The 27,960-nt window shown below is 43.0% G+C and overlaps 1 protein-coding gene across 14 annotated transcripts in view; it reads right to left on the reverse strand.

Annotated features, from left to right (window-relative positions):
• Positions 1-27,960, reverse strand: part of MAP7D2 (MAP7 domain containing 2) — a 120,093-nt gene that overhangs the window by 14,633 nt on the left and 77,500 nt on the right. For 13 of the 14 annotated variants that reach the window (XM_043571574.1, XM_043571582.1, XM_043571573.1 and 10 more), the window contains 8 exons: positions 20,944-21,212; positions 20,211-20,343; positions 9,478-9,703; positions 8,605-8,709; positions 6,075-6,131; positions 5,555-5,633; positions 4,395-4,581; positions 1,715-1,987 (listed from right to left, as the gene is read on the reverse strand). In XM_043571574.1, the coding sequence (XP_043427509.1) occupies positions 1,738-1,987; positions 4,395-4,581; positions 5,555-5,633; positions 6,075-6,131; positions 8,605-8,709; positions 9,478-9,703; positions 20,211-20,343; positions 20,944-21,212 (1,306 nt within the window). In that variant the 3' untranslated portion in view covers positions 1,715-1,737. Of the gene's footprint in view, positions 1-1,714; positions 1,988-4,394; positions 4,582-5,550; positions 5,634-6,074; positions 6,132-8,604; positions 8,710-9,477; positions 9,704-20,210; positions 20,344-20,943; positions 21,213-27,960 lie in introns of all 14 variants that reach the window. The other variant, XM_043571585.1, reaches the window with a different exon arrangement.

The raw sequence follows: 27,960 nt of genomic DNA on the forward strand, positions 1-27,960 counted from the left end.
CTTCCCTAAGAACCGAGAGAAGTGAACTCTTAAGATGCACTATCTACAGCTGATAGCTGAGCACAGGAAGATGTATGCAAAATACAGTGACCTTTGGCCATGTGCCCTCCCCAACCTGTTTCCTCATTTGATTTTATTTATTTAAGTAATCTCTGCACCCACTGTGGGGCTTGAACTCATGACCCCGAGATCGAGACTCACATGCTCCTCCAAGCCACCCAGGTGCCCCAAAATAGACTTTACTTTTTTAAATAGGCTCTATGCACAACGTGAAGCTTGAACTCACAACCCCACGATCAACAGTCGTGTGCTCTTCTGACTGGGTCAGCCAGTCAGCCTGTGTTTGCTCATTTGAGAAAGAGAAAGATTGGACTAAATCATATCAGGCATTGAAGCTGTGTTATAGGAGTGGAGCCTCATAAGAAATGAAGTGAGAGAATGCTGAGAATATAAAAATGTTTTCAAAGTCTAAAGTGGGAGGACAACTGGAATTAACTTACGAAAGGATTTGATGATAGATTCTAATTATGTTTTCGTTAATTAAAAAACAAGCCCCAAACTGAAGTAAATCCAATGTAAGGTGTGTATAACTAAATTACACAAACGCAGAGTGTTTATAACCCACTTCGACAAGAAAAAAGGCCAAAGGTGGGGAACAAAACCTTCAGGACACAAACTTCAGCTCTCCATCTGCCCACTCCCTCAGTGTGATCCAAGAATAGATGTTTGCTTGCAAAGATTCCAGATTGGGTCAAGAGAACAGCAAATCATTTGACCCAATGCTCATCATTATATATGAATGACTGCAGATAGAATGTGGAATGTCATTGAGTAAAACTAGGGGAGAAATTCACTTTATTAATACCACCTTGTACCACTATTACAGTATTCTCTTTGCCTCTAAAAATGGTGCTACTCCAGATAGATGGTTGGTCAAGCTTGTAGCAGTGCTTCTCAACACACACACCACACACCCATCTACACACCCCCAACAGCAGGGTGGGCATGGAGGGGTGTGGCACTGAAGGCTCTCATACAAAGGATTCACTTGAAATCCATCTCAATTATTGTGTGCGCTGCAGTATATATACCATATACAGGTTTCCTCCCATCTGAAAGAATGTTCCTATGAAACCTTTTGTAAGCAGAAATGCCGCAAGGTGAAGAAGCAATTAATTACTACTAACTCATATGGAAAAATTTTTGTGTGTTCCCAGACCCCCAAAATAACCTCTTAGGCTTTTCTTTTACCTTAGAATATATCTTGCTAATGGATGTGCAAAATAATATGAGAGAAAGCACAGATGCTCGCAGACACAGTGCAAAGCTATGGCGGCTGAATGCTGAGTGCAGCTCTCAGGAAGGAGTTTGACAGAGCCACTGTCCCCGTGCAGGGTGCATGCTGCCTCTCGAACAGCTCACTCCAAGACAAACACTGAAGGCTGTTTTTGCATTTTGCCTTTTTTTTGTAAAAGTGAAAATCTCTTTGCACTACTTTCAGTTAATGCAAACAGGTAGTAATGCAGGTCTTTCATAAACTACATTTGGCATAATGTTAAGTTTTGAAAAATGAGTGATACCTATATTCATATTCACATTTGTATTTTTCAAATAAAACTGACCATTCAGGACACCGAGTGATGTTTATCCCATCTTTACAAACCCCACTTGGAGAGGTATAAATTTAGACTATAATCAAAGGACCGGACTGTACCTTTCATTAAAGAGATGTATTTGTCAACAGAAGGTGTTCAGAGTATTTTCTTGGCCAGGACTGTTAAATCCTTCAATCAAGTTTTTATTACAGTCATCCAGGCTGAGATTTTCACTGGATCGCTTGGGGTACATGGGTGGGCCAGTGAAATCTAGGAGATCTTGAAGTGCTCGAGCATTACCAGTTCCATTTTGGTCCAGAGACACCCCAGGAATCATTTCACTTACTGGTGAAAATTCTGGGATGGAGATAAGCTCTTCCTTTGAAACAGGACTGGGATGGGGGGAAGGGAGGGACAGTGAAGGAGGGAGGCAGAGAAAAATATGAAAATTAATTCTATTTACAATATTCTGTTACACTACTTTTCGAGAGAAGATGGATTTAGAGACAAAGCTGGTGTGAAACACACTATAAAAAACACAAGTTATTTCAAATCTGAGACACTGAGAGATAGAAGCCCCCCTCCCAAGGAAAAACAAGGGAAGTGGACTGGGCAGGGCTGTGAAGGCCAAGCTCACACTGCCCACAGGAAGAAAGAAAATAAAAACCACAGGTACCAGCACTCTACTGCAGAGAAGCCAACCACTTCCAAAACCTTCAAAATGGGAAACCCAAACAGAAAGCAAATGTTAGAAGTTAAAACAGAGCTGAGGAAGGGCCCTAATCAGCACCAGGGTTCCTGGTGCTGTTTCTCTTTAGCAGTGCTACCTTGAACAAGCTGTTTTTCCTCCCTGCCAGCCGCAGTTTCCACTGCTGTACAAGGAGATGAACAATCATTTCTCCCTATCGGGGTTCCTGTGAGCATGACGTGATCATACTGAGGAAGTCTGTGCAGCCTGCAGTAAATGTTCAGTTTAGGTGGGGGCCATTGTTAAGAAGGACCCCACCATGCACCCAGTCACCTGCAGAGCAAATCTCTCCCATGCTCCCTCTCTAAAGTGAGGCCCCACTCTACCCTGACTTATCTAGCTCCTGCCCAGTGGGTGTGGCTCTCTCTCTCTCTTCAACCTAGAGATGGAACAAGGAGTTTCATAGCTGTGTCAACCACAGGCCTAGCTCAGATGAGGTGGGCTGGGATGTGAGGTCCTGACACTGGGAGTCTTTCTTAATAGCCAGAGTAAGGTTGCTGCCAAGTTTGTCTGTTCTTTTCTTCCTTGATAAGATCTGAGAGAAGAATCTACAAAAACCAGCTGAACTGAAGAAACTGAGAAAATCCATTTCCCTCACACTCAACCTAGTTATGAGGCAGCAGAAGACCTAACACCACTTGTGGCGGCTGGAGCCTGGACAAACTGCCCCATTAGCAGAAGCACCCACCCTATCTCCACCTTGCCTCACCTCCATTCCCTGGCCTTCAACAGCTGGTCAGATCGTAAGGAGGAGAAAATGCTACAAGCTTGGGTGCAACCTCCAAGAGTCACCTTTCTTTAAATGCAGAGGTGGCCACAGGAGAACTCAGAGTACACACTGAGCCCCTTCACTTTCTTGAACCCTGGCTGATGCTGTGTCTTATCATCTTCCCCACACCCAGAGACATAAGGAATAAGTAGAGGTAGGTTCAACACGGGGAGGGGGAGAGATGCTGTGTTAATGTTTAAGATGCCTCTGCTGTTTCACCCTAGGGCCTAAGGAGACGGACAGCAATGGAGGCAAGGTTTGTCTCCATAGAATTTGCTCTACTGGTGATGGGGTGCTGGACCCTGGGTTTGTACATATCTGGTTTAAGGCCAGGGTGCACAAGCTAGGACATTTACAATCACTGTGCCCTAGGAAAGACCCTCCTCCCCAGACCCCACCCCCAAAGAGAAAGCTGAGAATTCACAGCCAAGGAGAAAAGGTTAACCTCTGGCCACCTGGAGCTCTGGCAGAACTTTTGTAAAACATTGTCACTGCCTCCTGGCTCAGATAGCTGCCCCCATTCCAATTGCCCTGTCCAAGGCTCTCTGTTTCAGTGTCTCTGTCTCAACCACATGCTAACTGAATTTGCCTTTTGTCTGAGATTAATTTGTCAGGTGAATTGTTTAAGATTTTAGTATCTGGAATCAGATTAGATCTTTTATCAAGTCTCCAATGACAAGACTACTTAAACATAAGACACTGGACACAGTGAGTCCTGTTGGTGCCCCACTCAGACCCCATTGATGTGTAGGCGCATCCGTCTCCCAGCTGCACAGACAGCTGGCTGCTAATAGCTCATAGCTGCCACCCTTTCTTTCTCTGGACAACTGCCTTTGGCTGACAGGAGTCCTATGCCCACAGAAGTTATAACTGCATCCCTACCTTGGGTGACCACACTCAATGGCTGATGGGTAGAGTGGCACGAAGGCTGCCTCCCTTAATCAGACCACCCTCTAGTGGAAATTCATCCTTCAGAGCTCCCATAGGACCAGCTAAAACAGAATCCTTGCTTAGTGACTTCCCCTGCTTCATACTCCTTCCCACCCTCCACTTGCTTGTGAGAACTCTTTCCCGATAAATCCCATGCCTTAGAATACCTGTCTCCGGCTCTACTTCTAAAGAACCTGACCCAACACACTAATATACCACTGATAGCTTTTGTGAATGGCAATCAAACCTTCTTTAGTTGATTTAGGTATGTAAAAGATGAAAAAATCAACAAAGAGGCAGTGGAGGTGTTTGCAGAAGAGATGAGGCTCACATGCAAAATAAACCAGCTTACCTCACATCCATAGACTGAACTTCTTCAGTTGAGTCATCCAGGCTGTTTGATTTCCCATCAAGGGTGTCTAGATGAACAAGTCCCCCAACTGGTTTAAGCCCATTAGAGAAAACATCTCGAGGAAAAGTTTCTGGGGCAGTACGCCCCACACCATTAACTTCCTGGCAAGTGTTCAACCCATTTATTTCTGATTGAGAACAAAAAGTCATTCTGTTAATCATAAAATACCAGAACAATGAAATAGCAGGGGAAATATATATTGAGACAATTCATTTAATCCTCTGCTTTACCAACAGTCCAACATCCTTTTGCAAAAAGAACCCGATGTCATGAGCTTCACAGAGAAAAGAAGACAAATGACATCATCAGTGTCTGTGCAGGGCTCATGACCCACCCAGGAGGCTTGGTGTCATATACTGTGCAGGTCCCCAGGCTCTGTGTAGCATTTTCTTGGGACCCAAGGCAAAGGAGAAATGTAGAGTACCTCTGAGATGGACATGCCTCTCTGACTTTGGCTACATTGATATATTCACATCTAAGGAGGGGTTTTCTTTGAGAGAGAGAGAGAGAGAGAGAGAGGGAGAGAGGGAGGGAGGGAGGGAGGGAGAGGGAGGAAGAGCGCAGAAAGAGAGAGAGCATGAATGAGAATCCCAAGCAGGCTCCACACTCAGTGAAGAGTCTGATGTGGGGCTTGATCCCATGACCCTGGGATCATGACTTGAGCCTGAATCAAGAGTTGGGACAGTCAAACAACTGAGCCACTCAGGTGCCCCTCACATCTAATGAGTTTTAAGTATACATGAGAGAGAAGAGCTGGACTATCCAGCTCTCCTGTCTGGAAGACAGGAGAAACCACTGTAGAATAGCAGAATCAGTTCTGAATAGAACCTGATCAGCTGTTAACCTCCCTGGAAACTAGCATGGGACTGCAGGTGGCCAGCTTCCTGTGCTGGGACTATTAAAGTAACCAAGGACCCCAGAACTTTCTGAATGGACCTGACAGACCTGTACTGGAGATAGAGACTCCCCCAGGAGGAAAACTACACAGTACCCTTACAGGAATAATGCTCTTAAGACCCACGGGTGCTCATCCCCGCAGGAAGTGCTTTGAGCCCTCACCTACTGAAAGGAAGACCCCAAGAACCAGCCCTCACACTCACCTATTTTGTTCGGGACAACTGGTTTTGTCTTATTTTCCACATACACAGGCAAGTGAAGCTCTACTTTTGGGTCTTCTTTCTAAAAACAGAGGGAAGGATGACTTTACATACAAAGACAAGCACTTTTGAAAAGCATCAAAGGATATTCAGAACTGTGCTGAACCATCTGCCTATTCCATGCTAATTCTTTGAATCTTCTGGGCTTATTACAAGTTAACTGTATTTCCCTTATCAATATGTCACCATTTTCTTTTTTATTCATGGACTACTGTGCCTCTCTCTGCATCCACAACCCAACTTCTCAAATTTTTTACTACCACCCTGTCTCTGAAACTCCTCTCTTAGACTCCTCTTTCCATCCAAGTACCTGTAGCCTCCTTAATCTAGCCAGGAACAAAGCAGGAAGAGTTCATTTTTTCTGGCTGTTCCTCTCCAAGACCTACAATTCCACTGAACATACTGTGCCATTCTTTTCTCCTCAGTCCATAAACTATCAAAATGGTACTCTGTGAACACCTACCTTCACTTCTGGAGACACATCACTCTTCCTTGTTCTCTTCATGATTTCATCTATTCTCTGGAAACCAAAAAGGACCAGGTAAGAGGACTATAATACCAAATAAACATAAAAACAGCTGGGTCTAAATGCGATTTTACGTATCTCAGAAAACTTGTAAGAGAGAAACGTCAGGAGAGGATAATGAGTACAGAAAGGTTTCTATTGGTTTTGCAGATACACACCTCTGCCCTACAGACAAGGTCAAATGCTTGAAAAGTGAACTAGTATTTGGAATCGACATTCAGTTTATATCCCACCTTTTTCCTTCCTCTCCTTAGGTTACCTAAAAACAACAAATCACTACCTGCCATTCTAGAGGATCACCCTAGAGAAAGTGAGGGTGAGGTGCAGGTCATGAGGGGATGCCAGAGATTGGTCTCCTAGCTCCCAGACCTAATTCAGTACAAAGCTTAGGCTGGATCTAGGACACCACAGGAATGGAGCTTTATTTATAATCAGCCTCCTTAAACCCAACTTTATCCCTAATTACATTAAATGTAAATGGACAAAAGCACCCCAATGAGAAGCCAAATACCATCAAACTGGATTCAAATAACAAGTCCTAACTTTATGCTGTTTACAAGAGACATACTTGTAAGGAAACACATAGGTTCAAAGTAAAAGGATGGAAAAATATTTACGATGCAGACAGTGAACATAAAAAGGCTGACAAAGTGGGAAAAAAAAGTCTGACAAAGTGGACTTTAATACAATTATTAATGGAGATAGAGATACATTAATGATAAAAGGGTCAATTTAACAGGAGAATTTAATAATCTGAAATATGTATTCACCTAACAGTAGAGCTTCAAAATGTTTAAAACAAAAGTTGATATGGCACAAAAACAGACACATAGACCAATGGAATAGAATAGAAACCCCAGAACTAGACCCACAAACGTATGGCCAACTCATCTTTGACAAAGCAGGAAAGAACATCCAATGGAAAAAAGACAGCCTCTTTAACAAATGGTGCTGGGAGAACTGGACAGCAACATGCAGAAGAATGAAACTAGACCACTCTCTCACACCATTCACAAAAATAAACTCAAAATGGATAAAGGACCTGAATGTGAGACAGGAAACCATCAAAACCCTAGAGGAGAAAGCAGGAAAAGACCTCTCTGACCTCAGCCGTAGCAATCTCTTACTCGACACATCCCCAAAGGCAAGGGAATTAAAAGCAAAAGTGAATTACTGGGACCTTATGAAGATAAAAAGCTTCTGCACAGCAAAGGAAACAACCAACAAAACTAAAAGGCAACCAACGGAATGGGAAAAGATATTCGCAAATGACATATCGGACAAAGGGCTAGTATCCAAAATCTATAAAGAGCTCACCAAACTCCACACCCAAAAAACAAATAACCCAGTGAAGAAATGGGCAGAAAACATGAATAGACACTTCTCTAAAGAAGACATCTGGATGGCCAACAGACACATGAAAAGATGTTCAGCGTCGCTCCTTATCAGGGAAATACAAATCAAAACCACACTCAGGTATCACCTCACGCCAGTCAGAGTGGCCAAAATGAACAAATCAGGAGACTATAGATGCTGGAGAGGATGTGGAGAAACGGGAACCCTCTTGCACTGTTGGTGGGAATGCAAAGTGGTGCAGCCGCTCTGGAAAGCAGTGTGGAGGTTCCTCAGAAAATTAAAAATAGACCTACCCTATGACCCAGCAATAGCACTGCTAGGAATTTATCCAAGGGATACAGGAGTACTGATGCATAGGGCCACTTGTACCCCAATGTTCATAGCAGCACTCTCAACAATAGCCAAAGTATGGAAAGAGCCTAAATGTCCATCAACTGATGAATGGATAAAGAAATTGTGGTTTATATACACAATGGAATATTACGTGGCAATGAGAAAAAATGAAATATGGCCTTTTGTAGCAACGTGGATGGAACTGGAGAGTGTGATGCTAAGTGAAATAAGCCATACAGAGAAAGACAGATACCATATGGTTTCACTCTTATGTGGATCCTGAGAAACTTAACAGGAACCCATGGGGGAGGGGAAGGAAAAAAAAAAAAAGAGGTTAGAATGGGAGAGAGCCAAAGCATAAGAGACTGTTAAAAACTGAGAACAAACTGAGGGTTGATGGGGGGTGGGAGGGAGGAAAGGGTGGGTGATGGGTATTGAGGAGGGCACCTTTTGGGATGAGCACTGGGTGTTGTATGGAAAGCAATATGTCAATAAATTTCATTAAAAAAAAAAGATAATAAAAAAAAGTTGATAGAACTGGAAGGAGAAATGGATAAATCCATAATCACAGAGAGAACTTTTAACACTCTTCTCTCAGTTACTAAGAGAACAAGATGACAGAAAACCAACAAAGATACAGAAGATGTGAACAGCGCTATCAACAAACTTGACCTAATTAGACAATTCTAAGATCACTCTACCCAACAACTGCAGAACAGAACTGGATTGATTTCCTGTTCCTGCCTCACCCTAACTCCTCCTGATCCTGAGCCCTTACCTTCTTCCTCTCCAGGCGCTCCTGCTCAATCTGCAGCATGATCTGTTCTCTTTCTAGACGCATCTGTTTAGCTGCCTCCTGGGCCTTTGCTTCTGCTGCTTCCTTCTGATAGAAATAGGTAAACCAAGGCATAAACTTTACTAAGCTGAGAAAACACTGTAGTGGGATTCCCTGGGATATACATGTGTTCTTCTACCTTATCAGCTACCTCAAAGTAGATGTTGTTCCAATATTCAGTGTGGATTTACACAGCCTGCTCTATGATGTAGTAGACACGGCTGGGCCTCACTCATATACTCTGGGTTCACCATGCAAATTACCTGCAGACAGTTTCCATACTGCCTGCCAAGGTTTTTCTGTGTCTGAGGGTAGTCTCTGGCCATGTGCACATGGCTAGGTGTTTCAGAAAGTTAATTACCCAAGGAGTGACCTTCAACCATGAGAGATAGAAGTTGGCAGATAAACAATCCAGTTTCCTCACCCCTCAGAGAGACAATTCTAAGGCATATTCCACAGTCTCTGAGAGAGTCCCAAAGGCATTAGCTCCCAGTGGTCCACAGTAAGCCACTCATCAGTGCACTTATACTGGCTTTCCTCTCACTCTCCTACCAGCTTGCTGGGATCTTCTCCCAAATAAACTCCTGGCACCTAAATTCTCATCCCAGGATCTTCCTTCTGGGGAATGTGAACTGACATACAGCAAACATTACAAACTTCACTTTTATTGCCCAAAGTAACTCATATTTAATAACCGGCCCAGTTAGTTTAAGAGAAAACTTCAAGCAAACATTATGAATCATTCAAATTTAACTAATTTTACCTAATATTAACTAAAGCTCTTGAGGAGAGTCCATATGAAGACTTATACTATACCTGCTTTTCAATCATGGCTTTTTCTTGCTTTTCTTTTTCTTGTTTTTCCTTTTCTTGCTCTTCTTTTAACAACAGCTCCTCCTTGGCCTTCCTCTTAGCCTCCACTTCTGCCTTTCTTTTTTCTTCCTCTTCCTGCCGTTTCTTTTCCTCCTCCTGCTTACGGGCTTCCTCTTCTAGGCGAAGCCTTTCCTCCTCTGCCTTTCTTTTCAATTCCTCTCTCTCCAGCCTTTTGAGAACATAACTGTTGTTAGAAGATGATGACATGCCCAAAAGGCAAACTGCCAAAGAACTGTGTGCCAACAGGAGAGCATAACACACGGCACACAGACGTGTGAACTTGTATTAGCATCCACTCAAGAAATTGACTCATCCTTCCCGGAAAGCAACTTCAGTCTATACATTATAAAAAAAATTAACCAGGGTTGACTTTAAATTCTGTTACACAAAGAGTAATAATGTACTTATCTGAGAACACACCATAATGAAGACATAAATGTTCCCTAGTTAATCTACGAATGACCACAGTCCCACCATTCTTACTTAATGACAATTCTTTGAAAAACTAAGTGAAATAAATATTTAAACCTAATTGAAGCTGAAAAAAAACTAGAAATGTCTCAATGGCTACAAGTGTGCCAGTTGGCAACTTAAAGAGCAGTGACTATGTGCTCAATAAGTTTACTTTGGGTTCTAACTGCTGTGTTAGTTCTGAAGCGGCAAGTAGAAGAAAGTATTCAACAGAACTCTTATATTTAATATAGAAATTCAAACATCTATTTCTCATTTGTATTACCAATATTTAAAAATCTTTTAGCTTTTATTCTTTGCTATATGAAAATTAAATGACATTTAGACATTTTTCATCCACAGACGAACAGTTGATGATATAATGCTAAAGAGCTCCAAGCAGTGAGGGAAAACCCTATGAAGTCTAAGCAGTTGTTTTTACATTTCTAACATTCTTCCTAGTCACAAGTGTGTCGCTTTCCTCATCTATGAAAAAATGTGAGTAATCATACTCATATTGCAGTGCGTTACTGAATGACAATGTGACATATGGACAAGATCATGACTGTACCTGATTGTACCACTCACTGTGTGCCCCTTCCTTGGAAAGTCACTCAACATTTCTGATGCCCATTAAAAAAATAATAAAACAGGAATAGCTATACTACTGGGTCCATGACATCATTGTGAGAACTAAATGATATAATGTAAGGGAAGCACATGGCACAATACCTGGCCCTAAGAAGATTCTCAAATGCACGCCCTTGTAAGCATATCTATAAATCTGTATGCTTTTCAGACATCACCTTTATACAAAAGCAGGGGTCACTAACTTACTGGGGTATTGTTACATTTTTATAAAAAGTCAGGACTTAAAAAGGATATCCTGCAGGAACTGTGGAGGCAATTAGCCTATATGTCACCAAAGAAATATTTACATTTTTTTAACGTTTATTTATTTTTGAGAGAGAGAGTGAGCACGAGTTGGGGAGGGGCAGAGAGAGGGAGACAGAGGATCCAAAGAAGGCTCTTCACTGTAAGCACAGAGTCTGATGTAGGGCTCAAACTCACAAACTGTGAGATCATGACCTGAGCTGAAATCAAGAGTCGGATGCTTAAATGACTGAGCCACCCAGGCGCCCCACCCCACCCCCGCCAAAGAAATATTTTAAAAGGTAAAGAGATACGTAGAGACATTAGCCCAGGACTATAACAGTATGTAACATATTCTATATTTGCCAAGACTGTGATGCCTAAAAGCACTGCTGGAACAACGGAAATTATTAACAAATATTCTAGGGAACTCTGGACAAGAGCATTATGGGGCCTAATCAGAAAGAAACTCCAGTTCTTAGATTCCTCAATGGAAGACTAAGTATGTCTAACACAAGATTATCAAAATGTCAATAACAAAGTTTATCCTAAGATTAAACAGGACACTATTTTAGTTCCTAACCCTCACCTGATGAGATGGTTTTAATTGTCCCCAAGGAACTAATACATAAAGGATACAGTGTTTATGAATTAATGCACAAGCTACTTCATCTTTAGCTTCAGGATCTGAAAAGCGTTCTGTTTCTTCTGTTTTACCATGAGGACTTCAGAGGTGCCCAATGCATACACAAACAGTAAGTAACACATCCCCTTGGGCTCCAAAGTCTCCATAATCTCTATCATTGTGCACAACACACATTCCTCCTCCCCACAGGCCCATTAGCTCTACCTTGTCCCTCCTGTTACAGACAGAATACCCTCCATTAACCAAACTCTGCTTTCCCCAAAGTAGGTCAAAACTAGCTTCCCGTGTGAAACCGAGTCCCTCAATATCCTCTCCAAGGATGAGTATTCTTTATCTGCTTAAAAAAACAGACAACATGGATTTGGTCATTTCTCCACAGTCATGCTGCTGCAGACTGCCCCACCCCCTTGCCCTTGCCATCATTACCAAGTTCCTTCTGGAGTTCACAACTCCAGAACTGCATGCAGTTCTGTCACCCCTCTGTTTTTATTCCTGTCACCTACTCCAAACCCATCCCCCTTCCTTGCCAGGGAGAAAGTACCAAAAACCTATGCATCATGGTCATCATTCAACATTTAGCAGACGCATCCTTTATCCCTGTCACTGGCCGCTGGTGAGGGTCTTGCACATCTCTGACACATGCTCAGCCTTGAACTACTTACTCAATCTGTGGGCAAGGATGGGGGTTTTGCTATTCTCTCCTGTGTGCTTAAAAGTTTTCATTAAAAAAACAAAAAACAAAAAACAGGCCTTCCTAAAGAAGGAAGAAAGAGCTCAGATACACAACCTAACCTTACGCCTTAAGGAGCTGGAAAAAGAACAGCAAATAAAACCCAAAACCAGCAGAAGACAGGAAATAATAAAGATTAGAGCAGAAATTAATGCTATTGAAACCAAAAGAAAAAAAAAACAGTAGAACAGATCAATGAAACCAGAAGCTGGTTCTTTGAAAGAATTAACAAAATTGATAAACCACTAGCCAGTTTGGTCAAGGAAAAAAAGGAAAGGACCCAAATAAGTAAAATCAAGAATGAAAGAGAAATCACAACCAACACAACAGAAATAAAAACAATAATAAGAGAATATTATGAGCAATTATATGCCAATAAAACAGGCAATCTGGAAGAAATGGACAATTCCCAGAAACATATACACTACCAAAACTAAAACAGGAAGAAATAGAAAATTTAAACAGACCCATAACCAGTAAGGAAATCAAATTAGTAATGAAAAATCTGCCAAAAACAAGAGTCCAGGACCAGATGGCTTTCCAGGGGAATTCTACCAAACATTTAAGAGTTAACACCTATTCTCTTGAAGGTGTTCCAAAAAATAGAAATGGAAGGAAAACTTCCAAATCCTTTCTATGAAGTCAGCATTACCTTGATTCCAAAACCAGATAGAGACCACACTAAAAAGAGAACTATAGACCAATTTCCCTGATGAACGTGGATGCAAAAATCCTCAACAAGATATTAGCCAACTGGATCCAACAATACATTAAAAAAATCATCCACCACGACCAAGTGGGATTTATACCTGGGATGCAGGACGGGTTCAATATCTGTAAAACAATTAACGTGACTCATCACATCAGTAAAAGAAAGGACAAGAACCATATGATCCTCTCAATAGATGCAGAGAAAGCATTTGACAAAATACAGTATCCTTTCTTGATAAAAACCCTCAAGAAAGTAGGGATAGAAGGATCATACCTCGAGATCATAAAAGCCATATATGAACGACCCAACGCTAATACCATCTTCAATGGGGAAAAACAGAGCTTTCCCTCTAAGGTCAGGAACAAGACAGGGATGTCCACTCTCGCCACTGTTATTCAACATAGTATTGGAAGTCTTAGCCTCTGCAACCAGACAACACAAAGAAATAAAAGGCATCCAAATCGGCCAAGAGGAGGTCAAACTTTCACTCTTCACAGATGACATGATACTCTGTATGGAAAACATAAAAGATTCCACCAAAAAACTGCTAGAACTGATTCATGAATTCAGCAAAGTTGCAGGATATAAACTCAATGCACAGAAATCGGTTGCATTCCTATACACCAACAATGAAGTGACAGAGAAATCAAGGAATCGATCCCATTTACAGTTGCACCAAAACCCATAAAATACTTAGGAATAAATCTAACCAAAGAGGTGAAAAATCTATACACTGAAAACTATAGAAAGCTTATGAAAGAAACTGAAGAAGACACGAAGAAATGAAAAAAGATTCCATGCTCCTGGATAGGAAGAACAAATATTGTTAAAATGTCAATACTCCCCAAAATAATCTACATATTCAGCGCAATCCCTATCAAAGTAACACCAGCATTCTTCACAGAGCTAGAGCAAATAATCCTAAAATTTGTATGGAACTAGAAAAGACCCCGCATAGCCAAAGCAATCTTGAAAAAGAAAACCAAAGCAGGAGGCATCACAATCCCAGACTTCAAGCTATACTAGAAAGCTGTAATCATCAAGACAGTATGGCACTGGCACAAGAACAGACACTCAGATCAATGGAACAGAATAGAGAACCCAGAAATGGACCCACAAACGTATGGGCAACTAATCTTTGACAAAGAAGTAAAGAACATCCAATGGAATAAAGACAGTCTCTTCAGCAAGTGGTGCTGGGAAAACTGGACAGCGACATGCAGAAGAATGAGCCTGGGCCACTTTCTTACACCATACACAAAAATAAACTCGAAATGGATGAAAGACCTCAATGTAAGACAGGAAGCCATCAAAATCCTCGAGGAGAAAGCAGGCAAAAACCTCTTTGATCTTGCCCGCAGCAATTTCTTACTCAACATGTCTCTGGAGGCAAGGGAAACAAAAGCAAAAATGAACTACTGGGACCTCATCAAAATAAAAAGCTTCTGCACAGCGAAGGAAACAATCAGCAAAACTAAAAGGCAACCGACAGAATGGGAGAAGATGTTTGCAAATGACATATCAGATAAAGGGTTAGTATCCAAAATCTACAAAGAACTTCTCAAACTCAACACCCAAAAAACAAATAATCCAGTGAAGAAATGGGCAAAAGACTTGAATAGATACTTCTCCAAAGAAGATATCCAGACGGCCAACTGACACATGAAAAAATGCTCAACATTACTCATCATCAGGGAAATACAAATCAAAACCACAATGAGATACCACCTTACACCTGTCAGAATGGCTAACATGAACAACTCAGGCAACAACAGATGTTGGCGAGGATGCGGAGAAAGAGGATCTCTTTTGCATTGCTGGTGGGAATGCAAGCTGGTGCAGCCACCCTAGAGAACAGTGTGGAGGTTTCGCAAAAAACTAAAAATAGAACTAGCCTATGACCCAGCAATGGCACTACTAGGCATTTATCCAAGGGATACAGGTGTGCTGTTTCGAAGGGACACATGCACCCCCATGTTTATAGCAGCACTATCCACAATAGCCTAAGTATGGAAAGAGCCCAAATGTCCATCGATGGATGAATGGATAAAGAAGATGTGGTATATATATACAACAATTACTCGGCGATCAAAAAGAAGGAAATCTTGCCATTTGCAACTACATGGATGGAACTGAAGGGTATTATGCTAAGTGAAATTAGTCAGAGAAAGACAAAAATCATATGACTTCACTCATATGAGGATTTTAAGAGACAAAACTGATGAACATAAGGGAAGGGAAACAAAAATAATATAAAAACAGGGAGGGGGACAAAAGAGACTCATAAATATGGAGAACAAACTGAGGGTTGCTGGAGGGGTTGTGGGAGGGGGAAAGGGCTAAATGGGTAAGGGGCATTAATGAATCTACTCCTGAAATCATTGCTTCACTATAAACTAATTTGGATGTAAATTTTAAAAAATAAAGTTAAGTTATAAAAAACAAAAACAAAAACAAAAAACTTCATCTTCCACATCTGAACTTCCCCTTCTTTGATCTGCCCTCAACCTGTCCTTCAGCACCTTCTCTCCTGACCTTCCCCGAGGAGTGCTGTGTGGTCACTTGCATCCGTTCCCTCTTCTCTCTCAGTGTCCCAGGCCTCTGACCTCCTTCTGAACATTGTGGGGCTGGCATGGAAGCCACTCTGCTGCCCAGTTCCAAGCCTGGGTGGCCTCCCTGACCACTTGCGCCCCTCCTGGACTGCCAGAATTCATGAGAGTAAGGCCCACACAAGGCTGACTGGTCAGCTGGTCCTGGCCTCAGCTGCCACTCCAACCTTTTACCCTCATTTCTCAGATCCTTGTGGAAACAGTCTGAACTTCTACCTTTTCTCAGTCTTCAACATCCTCTTTAGTTGATGGCATCACCAACCGCTTTCAGACAAGATTGGGGTCACCTGATCTGGGCTTCCTTCTCTTCTCTTCTCTGTGGCACTACTGGTCAGAAAATTTCCCCTTTCTTCCTCTGCTTAGATGTGAAAGACTATAAATGCCACCACTTGTGCTATGAATCCCATGGCCTCCAGCACCTGTGTTCCTCCCACTATCCCCCTCTCTTCCTTTCATCAGCTCACCCTTAAACATGTGCTTTTCCATGGCCGGCAAACACTCAGGTCTCAAGCATCCCAAACAACTCTCCTCCACCCCCTCCCCCCTCCGCTCACAGCCTCCTAACATGCCACAGATGTTCAGAGCCTCTGCCCTCTCACCTCCAAGCTGGCTCATGTCTCCACCCTTCTCCATGGTTTCCCTCTAAAATCTCAGCTCGTCTTCTAACCTTGAGACCAACAGCCTTTCCTCAATCTTAGCATATTGTGCAGGTATAGACAGCATTAAATGTCCCTCCTGCAAGACCTTGCCACAGCCCTGCATGTGTGAGGCTGTGTCGCCCTAGCTCTCCCTTCCTGCCTCGACTGCTGCTGTATCCATCACCACTGTTCTCCAGTCCCAGGCTGTCTGGTACTTTCCTTTCTCGCTACCCACATGGTGCTATGCAAAGCTTCCTATCCTGGCAAGAGAGAGGAAAATCAGCTTGGGGTCAAGGGTATTGCTCTTATTTTTACCTACGCCCCAGGCATTGACTCCATTTCCCATCATGTGGATATTTCATGAGCACTTTAAACTTGATTTATATAAAATCAAATGGATAGGGGTACCTGGGTGGCTAAGCTGGTTAAGCATCTGACTCTTGATTTCAGCTCAGGTCATGATCTCATGGTTTGTGAGATGGAACCTCAAGTCAGGCTCTGTGCTAACAGCATGGAGCCTGCTTGGGATTCTCTCTCTTCCTTGCTCTTGCGTGCATGGGCGCGCTCTCTCTCTCTCTCTCTCTCTCTCTCTCTCTCAAAATAAGTAAGTAAACAATAAAAAAACCCCAAATGGATAGTTGTTGTCCTCTAAAACCAATTCCTTCTGTCCTTCATTTATCTTTTATATTGGGTGTACCATTCTCCTAAGTCCTTAGAATCAAATGCTAGCATTGACTTTGAATGAACCCATTTCTGTTGATTTGTGCAAGTCTGCAGACTGTAGCTGGACCACCTGTCTTGAATTCACACTCACTTTTCCAGGTCAATCTTCAACATACTGCATTAGCCCTTGCCTTCTCTTAAGCCATGCCTGCAATGGCTTCTTAGTTGGGCCTCTTCCTCCTTCTCTGCTTTTCTCATACATTTACTGAGTGGCAGTACCAGTGGTCCAAAGACTGTACCCCAGCCTTTTAAAGGTACATACTAGGGGGAAGCATGCCTATGAACAGAGAAGGCTATGTTAGTCAGCTGAACGGCTGGGCTTAGGAAGGGTAAAGAGTAGGTGAGTTCAGTTCTCTCCCAGGTGCAGGCCAGAAAGGCTACAGAGAGGGAGCAAGGCTTGACCTAGGTCTGGAGAAAGGAAGATGTGTCTGGTGAGAAGCAGCAGGAGTCCACGTGGAGCAAAGGAAAAGCAGAGATGTAGAGGTGTGGCACCACATGATTGGGGCATGTCAGGGAGCTCTGCAGGCTGGTACCCAGGTTGCTGGAGGCAAAGGGACACGCGGTGGCAGGTCATGGCCATGAAGGGTGGGCACCATCCTCCTGATGGGTTTAGATGGACTATGTGGGCAGGGAATTGCTGGTTTATTAAAGGATGGGAGCAGGACAATGACCATTATTTGAGAACAGTCACACGGGGACCCGGTGTAGAGAGTGGACAAACTCCTGCTCTGAGCAGAGAGGTCAGCTGGGATGCCACAGACAAAGTCCAGATGAGAAACAACAGGGGCCAGAGCTCAGAGGAGAGGAATGGCTGGAGGGACAGGGAGAGGAGAGAAATGCCAAAGAGGCAGCCCAGAGAGACCTGACAAGTGACCTTCTGACAAGGTCAAAAAACCTGACATTTGAAAACGAGGAGGAAGGGGAGGAAGGAGCTGAGAGCTGGCGCTGAGACTTCTGATTTTGGTGCCTGGAGAAATGGGAGTACAGAGCTTATGAAAGGAAAAGGAAGTATGGGAAAAAATAACGTCTACTCTGCACACGTTAATGATGAATTTGAGATGCACATGGGACATACTCAAATGAAATCATAAGGCATTTGGGATGTTCTCTAGACCACTGCTATCCAAGAGAACTTTCTGTGATGAGGGAGATGTTCTAGAGATTTGTTATCCAATATGGTAGCTACTAGCCATGTAGCTATTGAGCACTTAAAATCTGGCTAGTACACTCGAAGAACTGAATTTTACTTCATTTTAGTGAATTTGCATCTTGGTAGCTACATGGGACTAGAGGCTATTGTAGCGAACAGTGCAGGCCTAGCAAGACACTGGGCCATAGGCGCAGATTCAGAGGTCACCACTGTATACGTGTTAGAGACTCCCTTGTACCAGGAAGTACTGAAGGTTTACAAAACAAGATGAAATTAGCTTCAGAAACAGATGGTAAATGAGGCAAAGGGAAAACGAGGGTAGAAGGGAGATGAGGACACAGTTGGTTTAGCACACCAGATGCTCAACATGAAACTGCTGTGTGAAATGTGAGCCGAGGAAAATGGCTGATCAAGAGGGAGGACCGTTGCTCAGGGAGGGCTTGTCAGGTGAAGCTGGCCAAGGAGCGAGGGCTGGGAGCCCAGGCAACAAGTGAGGGGATAAGGGGCAAACAGAGGAGATGGAGAAGGAGAGGCCAAACAAGCAAGGGCAATCTTGACAAGGTCAAAGTCAACATAGAAATGGATTAGGAGTCTGGCAATTAGGAGGAATGATGAGCATGAGGTCTGAACATGAGTTGAGGAAATACAGACGGGAAGTACAATCAGTTCTTTCAGGAGGTGGACTGTACAGGAAATGTGAGAGAGAGAGGATGATTGCGGGTAAGTAAAGAGCTTCATCTTCCTAAGCATACAGCCACAAAAATGTTACTTCCTGCTCAGAACCTGCAATCATCAAGGCCTGTCATTTGAGGTCCTGAGATTCATCTTTACCTCCTGTGACCTCTCTTCACACATTTTATGGCCCACTCAAACCAGCCCAAAGACACCACTCAACAGAAAGATCTGTCACTGTTGACCAAAAGGCTGGAGGTGGGAAAATCATCAGAAGTACAGAATCTGAAGAAAAGACAAGACCGAGCCCCCACCCTTAAAGAAAATCAGCAAACCTGTATTTAAAGATCACAAAAGATTTGCCAAGGTCACTTAAGGATGAAGGCTATTCTATTATTTATCACTCTGAATTGAGTACCAGTCTTGAAGTGGTGCAGCATGGCTTGCTTCCTGTAAAGTTAATTCTCTAAATCACACTGGACTGTACTCTGTGATTATCCTGAAAGCTTCCTTATCAATTTAATGATAAAATCTACCTTGTCTTCCAACATGCATTTTTCTCTGAACACAAAGATCAGAAAACGCAGAACCGTCTGTACTCTGACCAAGTGCCCTGGTACTAACAATGCAGTGGTTCTCACACTTTGGTGAGCTACTGAAACAGGATGGGGCCTAGGACTGTGTGTTTCCATTGCCTTCCCTGTACAGTTTTGATACCCCCCAAAATTTAGGAACCACTGCCATGATGTCTTCTGTCGTACTCCAGGATTGGAGTCCCTGTACTTTGTTGCTTGTGGATAATGATGTCAGCTTCCACCCCATCTAGCGGCCTCTGCTCCAACCCTCCTCCTTCTCACCTGGGGATGCAAGTTAGGACAGTTTAAGGAAAAAAACATGATTTGGAAAGCAGAATCAAGATCTCTCCATCTGGAACCTTCTGTCTTGAAGGAGAACCTCATTTCATGAACTAAGTCCAAACTCCCTTGATAGTTCTAGAGTCCAAGAGGAGAATGGGAAGCCATTGGTAACATTTAGATCCGGGAGCTAGGCAGGAGTTTCCAGGTAGTCTTAAAAGAGCAAAGTTCCATCAATGTTAATTACATCTAGTAGAAGCAGTCTCCTGAATACCTGCCACGCAGACCTATTTTCTGTTAATCTTTTGTCAATACCCAAACTCTAGAAACAAAGGCAAGTTGCTCTTTCTACCACAGCCTTTTATTTTTTTATTTGAGAGAGAGGAAGAGAGCCTGAGAGAGTATGTGTGCATGAGCAGGGGAGAGGGACAGAGGGAGAGGGAGAATCCCAAGCAGGCTCCATGCTCAGCGTTGACACAGGGCTCGAGCCCATGACTCTGGGATCACCGGCCTGAGGTGAAATCAAGAGTCAGATGCTCAACCAACTGAGCCACCTAGGTGCTCTTCTACCCACAGCCTTTTACAGAAGATAGCAATGAAACTCTGAACAGCCCCATACCTGTCCTGTTCTTCCTTCTCCAGCCGTTCCTGCTCCTCCTGCTCTTTCTGTAGCCGGGCTTGTCGTCTCTTTTCAGCCAGGATCTTTGCAGCCTCTCCTGCATCAGTGGTGCCTGCTGTGGGCTTCCCTGAGGCTGCATCGGAGGAAAAGATCATGGGAAATGAAACAGTGATTGCACTCACATGAGTAAGCTGCCACTTGGAAACAAAAAATCCAACCCAATGGGTCATGGGAAATGCTGCCGGGACGAGCACAATCAGCCACTGACAAGTTGCAATGGGCCGGCTATGACCCTGAATGCATCTCCCAGTGGAGGGTAGTGGAAAGGTGAGGAGGAGAGACATGGTGGCTGGCACAACCCACAGGAGCCACCACAGCAGTGCCACTCTGGGTGAACTCACTGCATCTAGCACAGAAGCTTGAAGGACTGAAGGAAGACTTTCTCTGTGGGAAGTGCAGATGCTAGCTGGATGCAGCTCAACACCCCCATGAGCTTCCAAAGCCATGACCAGTGTCAGTCCCGCCTCCAGGGGACCCAAAGGAGACCGAGGGGAAGGACTCAAGGGCAACGTGCAAGTCTGAGGAAAGAGCATGAGGTCATGAAGTTGTCCCAGGGAAACATCTCCTTCCCTCCCTCCTTCTCTCAAACATGAGACTCCCATGTGGATCCGGGCAGAGAGAGAACTAGCTTGGAAAAGCCAAGCTGCGGGCAGCATCAACAAGAAGGACCTACCTCCACTGCCCTCGGTCTTCCCTCCTGTGGCCAAATGCTTCTCCGTGACATGCTTGTCCACCACATGCTTCTCTGGGGCTTCCTCCCCATGCAGGCCAGCTGCCTGCTGGGCCAGGGCACCCTCCCTTTCTTTATTGCTCTTCTCTTTCTCTGCTTTCCTCTTGGGTGTTTCCTGGCTGGGAAAGGTGGGAGAGCGGTACTTCACAGGAGACCCTGGGTATGGTGGCTTCACATTCTTTGGAGACTGTGGATATGCTTTTGAAGTTGTCCTGGAAAACCAAAAACATGCCCAGACGATGACTACTGGGCCTGACCAGAGAACCCTCCCTCTGTTCATAAGATACTTGGTTCCAAAAAGCTGAACAATTTCATCCTTCAAGAAGAACAAATGGAAGGCTTAGCACACACTCAAAAGTCCTCAAAGTACCAACACACTGTAACAGGAACATATGGAATCTACAAGGTATCCCTGGTGGAAGGGACACGATTTTAGGAAGCCCAGCTGGTAATGCCATGTCGTGACCTCATTTAAGTCTGACTGACAATGTAAGGATAAAATGTGAGGCATTGTCATACCACTTTTCAGTTGAATACTAGGGTTGGATCTGGCTTCAGCATATGGCAATGGATGAGCTGGCTCTTTTTTTTTAATTGTGGCAAAAAACATGTAACAAAATTTACCATCTTAGCCATTTTTAAGTGTACAGCTCAGTGTCATTAAATACACTCACAAAATGATACAACTATCACCACCAGCCATCCCCAAAACCACATACCCATTAAACACTAACTCCCTATGCCTGCGTCCCTCAGCCTCTAGTAACCACCCTTCTGTTTTCTGTCCATAGGAATCTTACTATTCCAGATACATCACAGAAGTGGGATCATATAGTATATATATCCTTTTGTGTTTGGCTTATTTCACTCAACATAATGTCTTCAAAGTCCCCAGGTTCTTTTTATAAAAAAAATTCACCCATCGCTTCTCAGCCTTTTGGCTAAGATCAAGTGTATAAAAAAAAAAAATTCACCTTTACTGAAATATGATTGATATCCAGTTCCTTTTTAAATGCTGGGGAACAAACTCAGACAAAAGGTGGGGAGAGAAGGTGTCTTTCTTTTGAGGTTATCAAGGTTTAAAAGAGTCTCTCCTGTTATTGGAAAGATGTGAAAGCTGAGGACAGCCTATTGTCACTCAGGGAAATAACACTTTGTTAAAATGCAGGAGCCTATGGGGGAGCCTGGGTGGCTCAGTTGGTTAAGTGTCCGACTTCAGCTTAGGCCATGATCTCGTGGTTCATGAGTACAAGCCCTGCACTGGGCTCTGTGCTCACAGCTCGGACCCTGGAGCCTGCTTCAGATTCTGTGTCTCCCTCTCTCTCTGCCCCTCCCCTCCTCTTGCTTTGGTCTCTCTCTCTCTCAAAAATAAATAAACATTAAAAAAACATTTAAAAAAATGCAGGAGCCTATCTTATGTCTGTTGAAGGAGCTTCAGAAGCTGGGTTTACCCAGATGTTTGCTCAAGGAGGTAGCATTTGCAGAGTTCCTTTATGAAGAACATTCAGTAATCTGTATATAAATTATAAATTGTCATTCTTGATCCTGTAGCAGATTGAACCATATGAAACTGCCAATATTCAAGTGTTTTTGATCTATGAAAACAGCAAGAAAAACAGCCATTCAACATAATATTAAAGGCCCATTTATTACCACAGGCTTAAAGAGTTACCTGATCAGATCCTGGTGGTAAGGGAAAACTATGATTAAATCAACACTGTACTTGGCCTTCAGCTGAAAAATCCTCAAGTGGTATGCGGATTAGGTAAGATACAGGGCAGTTTTCCAATGACGCTCTCATGCTAAAATGCCAACTCTGAGTACCCAGGAAAACATCTTCTCTTAGTAAAAGCCAGACTGAAGGCCACACAATATTGTGATCACCTGACCTGATTAATACAACTTGAACCTGATTTGAAATTTTTTAAAATTTAAATTCAAGTTAGTTAACATACAGTGTAGTATTGATTTCAGGAGTAGAACCCAGTGATTCATCACTTACATATTATACCCAGTGCTCATTCCAACAAGTGCCCTCCTTAATGCCCATCACCCATTTTACTAAAAAAATAAAAATAAAACTGTCATGGTCATGGAGAAGAAAGGCTGAAGAGCTGTTCAAAGTTAAAGGAGACTAAGGAGACAAAACAACTAAATGCAGTGTGGGAGCCAGTGTTGGATCCCGGACTGGGGAAAAAGTGTTATAAGCGATCTCGCTGGGACAACTAGCAAAAGTTGCATATAGACTGTAAATTAAGTAACAATAACATGTCAAAATTAAATTTTCTGATTTTTATCATTGTACTGTGTTTACACAAAAGAACCTCTTCATTCCTGGGGGTAAAGGGTCATGATGTCTTCAACTTACTCTCAAATGTTCTGGGGGAAAAAAATCAGTGTGTGTGTGTGTCTATACAGAGTGAACGTGAGTGAGTTGGGGGATGGGAATGATAAAGCAAATATGGCTAAACATTAATAGGATGAAAGGCATACAGGAATTCTCTGTTCTAGTCTTGCAATTCTTCTGTAGGGCTGAGAGGATTTAAAAATAAAAAGGTGGGGCACCTGGGTGGCTCAGTCAGTTGAGCATCTGACTCTTGGTTTGGGTTCAGGTCATGATTTTACAGTTCATAAGTTTTGAGCCCTGCACCGGGCTCTGCACTGGCAGCACAGAGCCTGATTGGGATTCCCTCTCCCTCATTCTCTGCCCTTCTTCTGCTCTCTCTCTCTCAAAATAAAAAAAAAAACACTTTTTAAATAAAAAATAAATAAGCTTTTAAAAACTGATCTAAACTCAAATTATCCTCTACTAAAACTGAAAAAGTACAGGATTATAGACTGGATAAATGTATAAGTATGGCTATGAGGAAGGAGCATAAGTTAACCTTTGTGATTATCCTTTTCAAGAAAATTTGCAGATAAGAATGTAAAAACTTATTTGAGAACAATGGTGGTGGCAAAAACAACTGGTAAACTGTCAAGGCAGGAGCCCTGATCCACAGTAGACACTCATCTGTAGGCAGGACTAACCACGCCATATATGCAGATGTATACAATGATGCCCAGTAATGACTGATTAAACATCTTCAACCATTGAAGGAATAGGCTGGCTCCAGGAATCTTCCATGAGCCCATGATTCTGAGTGGGAAGTACTTATTTGGGGCCATGCTGACAATCTGGTCTTAATTTTTCACTCATGTGGACACACAAAATCTACTTTGTTTCTCAAAATCCGTGATAAAGTGAAGTTAACCTAGGTTCCTGATACAAAATTGATCTCAGGCATGAGATCTCAAAGTGATTATCTTTGGCAGACTGTATTTTCTCGAGATGGTCACAAAAATATCTCTCCCGACTCAACATGATCTTTGGAGTTTCTTCCCCCATCCCACTGATTCTAGGTTGGCCTGACTGCTGTGACCAATAAAACAGAGCAGAGAAGGAATGCTGTGCCAATTCAGGGCCCAGTACTTAAATGGCCTGACAGCTTTCACTTCCTGTCCTTGGGAGACACTCACTCTTGGGAACACTCCCTCCCTCTTGGAACTCAACTGCATGCTGTGAGATGCCTAAGTCATACAGAGAGGCTATGTGCAGGCACTCTTTTCTGGTTGTCAGCCCCCACTGAGCTCCAGCCAATAGCCAGCATCAACTGCCAGTCAGGTGAATGAGCTATCTCAGACCTCCAGCTCAGTCAAGCCCTAGGTAACTGCAGCCCCAGGTGACAATGAATCTATGATGGAAGACCACAGGTGAAAACCACCAGGTGAACCCAAGCCAACCTACAGAAAAAACACACAAAAGATCCCAAGAGAGACCCTCTGGTAAGCCAAAGTGACAGAGCTATGAGAATTAATAACAAATGGTTGTTTTATGCTACTAAATTTGGGGGGTTGGGTTGCTACATCAGCAATAGATAACTGAAACATTCCCCAGTGTAATGACCCAGGTGACTCAGAACATATTTCTAACAACCTGAAACCATTAGAGAACATTTCACACTGAAGAATTTGTGAGTACAGGCGGTGCCAACACTCAGAGGCAGGGACGGGCTGGGTGAACGCACTTGGCCACACTTGATTTCCTCTCTCTAGGTTACAAGAAGGAAGCTATGCTCCATCCACATCTTTGAGAGTGTTGCTGAAGCTAGTTTTCTAAAACCCATACAAGTACCCAACAATGCAAACAATGGAAATAAACTTGAGCGCTTAAAAGAGCAATGCCATTAATATGCACAGCCATGGAACAGTGGCTTAATTTATCTGAGATCCTGGAGTAGAACAATGTCCTGTCAGAGGCATTTATCACATGACCTGTCTGAGTTTCTGGTTGGGGGTTCAAAGGAACTAACTAAACCACCATTCAAAGCCACATTGCTTCCAGTATTCTTTAAAGATCACACACACTTGGTCTGCACAGAGAGAAGGAAGGTTGAAAATGCCACTCTGACTGGAATTTATTTTGTGTGTGACATCATTTTAAGAATCAAGCATTCTTTTTCAATATCGAGCGTACAAAAAATATTTATAAAACCTGAAGGTATGAAGAATGAGATAACAAATACCCATACACCTAACAACTAGTTCCAAAGAAAGACACTATAAATATGCTAGAATTTCCCGTGTGCCCTTTCTTGACCTCCTCCCTCACACCCCACTCAGAGGCCATCATTACTTTGCATTTTATATCTGCCATTTTCTTTTTCTAAAAATCATTTTAGCACATTTATATTCATGAAAACAAGCTGGCTAGTTTTGCACATGTGGGACCTCAATATAAATGTCATACTGCTGACATTCTTCTACAATTCCTTTTGCTGCTCAACACTATGTTCCTGAGATCTATCCATTGGTTGTGGGCAACTAGGATCCATTCTTTTCCACTGTTGTGGAGTCTGGCTGGATTTTCAAGAACTTATTTACAGTCTACCTGACTTCCCACATTTCTCAGACCTAGTCCATACCCAGTGTGGTTCAGCCATTAATTTTCACCTGGGGAGAAATTATCTCTTTGAGTGTCTTAAAAACCAAGAAATTTTTGCTTCTCCTTAGACCTCTCAACTTGGTAATTCTGATTTAGAGGTACTGGAGCAAACTCCTGTCCCCAGGGAACTTCCTTTTTTTTAAATTAACTTGTTTTATTTCTTATTTTTTTAAATTGACATCCAAGTTAGTTAGCATATAGTGCAACAATGATTTCAGGAGTAGATTCCTTAGTGCCCCTTACCCATTTATCCCATCCCCCCTCCCATAACCCCTCTAGCAACCCTCAGTTTGCTATGGAGACATATTTATGAGTCTCTTCTGTTGTGTCCCCCTCCCTTTTTTTATATTATTTTTGTTTCCCTTCCCTTATGTTCATCTGTTTAGTCTCTTTTTTTTTTCCAACGTTTATTTATTTTTGGGACAGAGAGAGACAGAGCATGAACGGGCAAGGGGCAGAGAGAGAGGGAGACACAGAATCGGAAACAGGCTCCAGGCTCTGAGCCATCAGCCCAGAGCCTGACGCGGGGCTCGAACTCACGGACCTGTGAGATCGTGACCTGGCTGAAGTCGGACGCCCAACCGACTGCGCCATCCAGGCGCCCCCTGTTTAGTCTCTTAAAGTCCTCATATGAGTGAAGTCATATGATTTTTGTCTTTCTCTAATTTCACTTAGCATAATATCCTCCAGTTCCATCCACGTAGTTGCAAATGGCAAGATTTCATTCTTTTTGATTGCTGAGAAATACTCCATTATATATATATATATATATATATATATATGTGTGTGTGTGTGTGTGTGTGTGTATGTATATATATATGTATATGTATATACCACATCTTCTTTATCCATTCATCCATCGATGAACATTTAGGCTTTTTCTATAATTTGGCTATTGTTGAAAGTGCTGCGATAAACATTGTGGTGCATGTGCCCCTTTAAGACAGCATTCCTGTATCCCTTGGATAAATACCTAGTAGTGCAATTGCTGGGTCGTAGGGTAGTTCTTTTTTTAGTTTTTTGAGGAACCTCCATACTGTTTTCCAGAGTGGCTGCACCAGCTTGCATTCCCACCCCAGGGAACTTCTTAAGGAGCTAATGATTCAGGTAGTTTTGACAGTACACAAGAAGTCCAGCTGTGTTAGAGTTTACTATTTTTCCTGCTTGCACTAGAGATGACATGTACAGGGCTCTGGAAAACAAGGTCATTCTATTACTTCTTCTTTGCTGAAGCAGCAGGAATATGCTGCAGTACAGTGTAGAAGCAGGTATCCCTCATCCTTTAAAAATTCCCCAGATGAAATACATAGCCCAGAGAGGAGAACATTTAAGGGAATGATCAGTGAGAGAAAAAAACTCATGGTTGGCTCAGAAGAAAAGGGGAGGCAAAGGGCCCGAGTCCTTGGGCAAGAACAGTCCTAGCAACACCCATACCCACCAGCCAATCTGCTCTCACCCTCCAGACTCTAGTGCCCTTCTAGCTTCCATCGCACGGACACATCCTGAGCACCTACAATGCAACAATAAATCCCATTGGACCTCACCCTCGTGGCAGTCTAGCAGGAGATGATACAGTGCAAGAAGGCCTGCTCCCTTACTTCATGCAGGGCTCTGTTCAAATGTCAATTTCTCAGAGAAGTCTTCCCTGACCACCATATCAAGCCAGCTACCACTCCCCTCTACCACTCTATCATCTGACCTGGTTTTATTTTTCTTCGTGGAACTTCTCACCACCTGATGTATTTGCCTTTCACTGTTAGGTAAGCTTCACAAGGGCTGAGAACACTGGACAGAGAGGACACACTCTGTAGGCATATGATGAAGGAAGGAAGGAATAATAGGGGTATGTACATGAGGCTCTGTGAGCATGGAGAAAGGGGTAAATTCAGCTTTGGCTGGTTCTGGAAAGGATGACAGCCGAGCTGAGTTCTGAGGGATGAGCAGTTTAAGTTGGACAAGTCTCTCTCCGGACTAGG

The sequence above is a fragment of the Prionailurus bengalensis genome, chromosome X (assembly GCF_016509475.1).
Source record: "Prionailurus bengalensis isolate Pbe53 chromosome X, Fcat_Pben_1.1_paternal_pri, whole genome shotgun sequence".
In the NCBI taxonomy this organism is placed as follows: domain Eukaryota; kingdom Metazoa; phylum Chordata; class Mammalia; order Carnivora; family Felidae; genus Prionailurus; species Prionailurus bengalensis.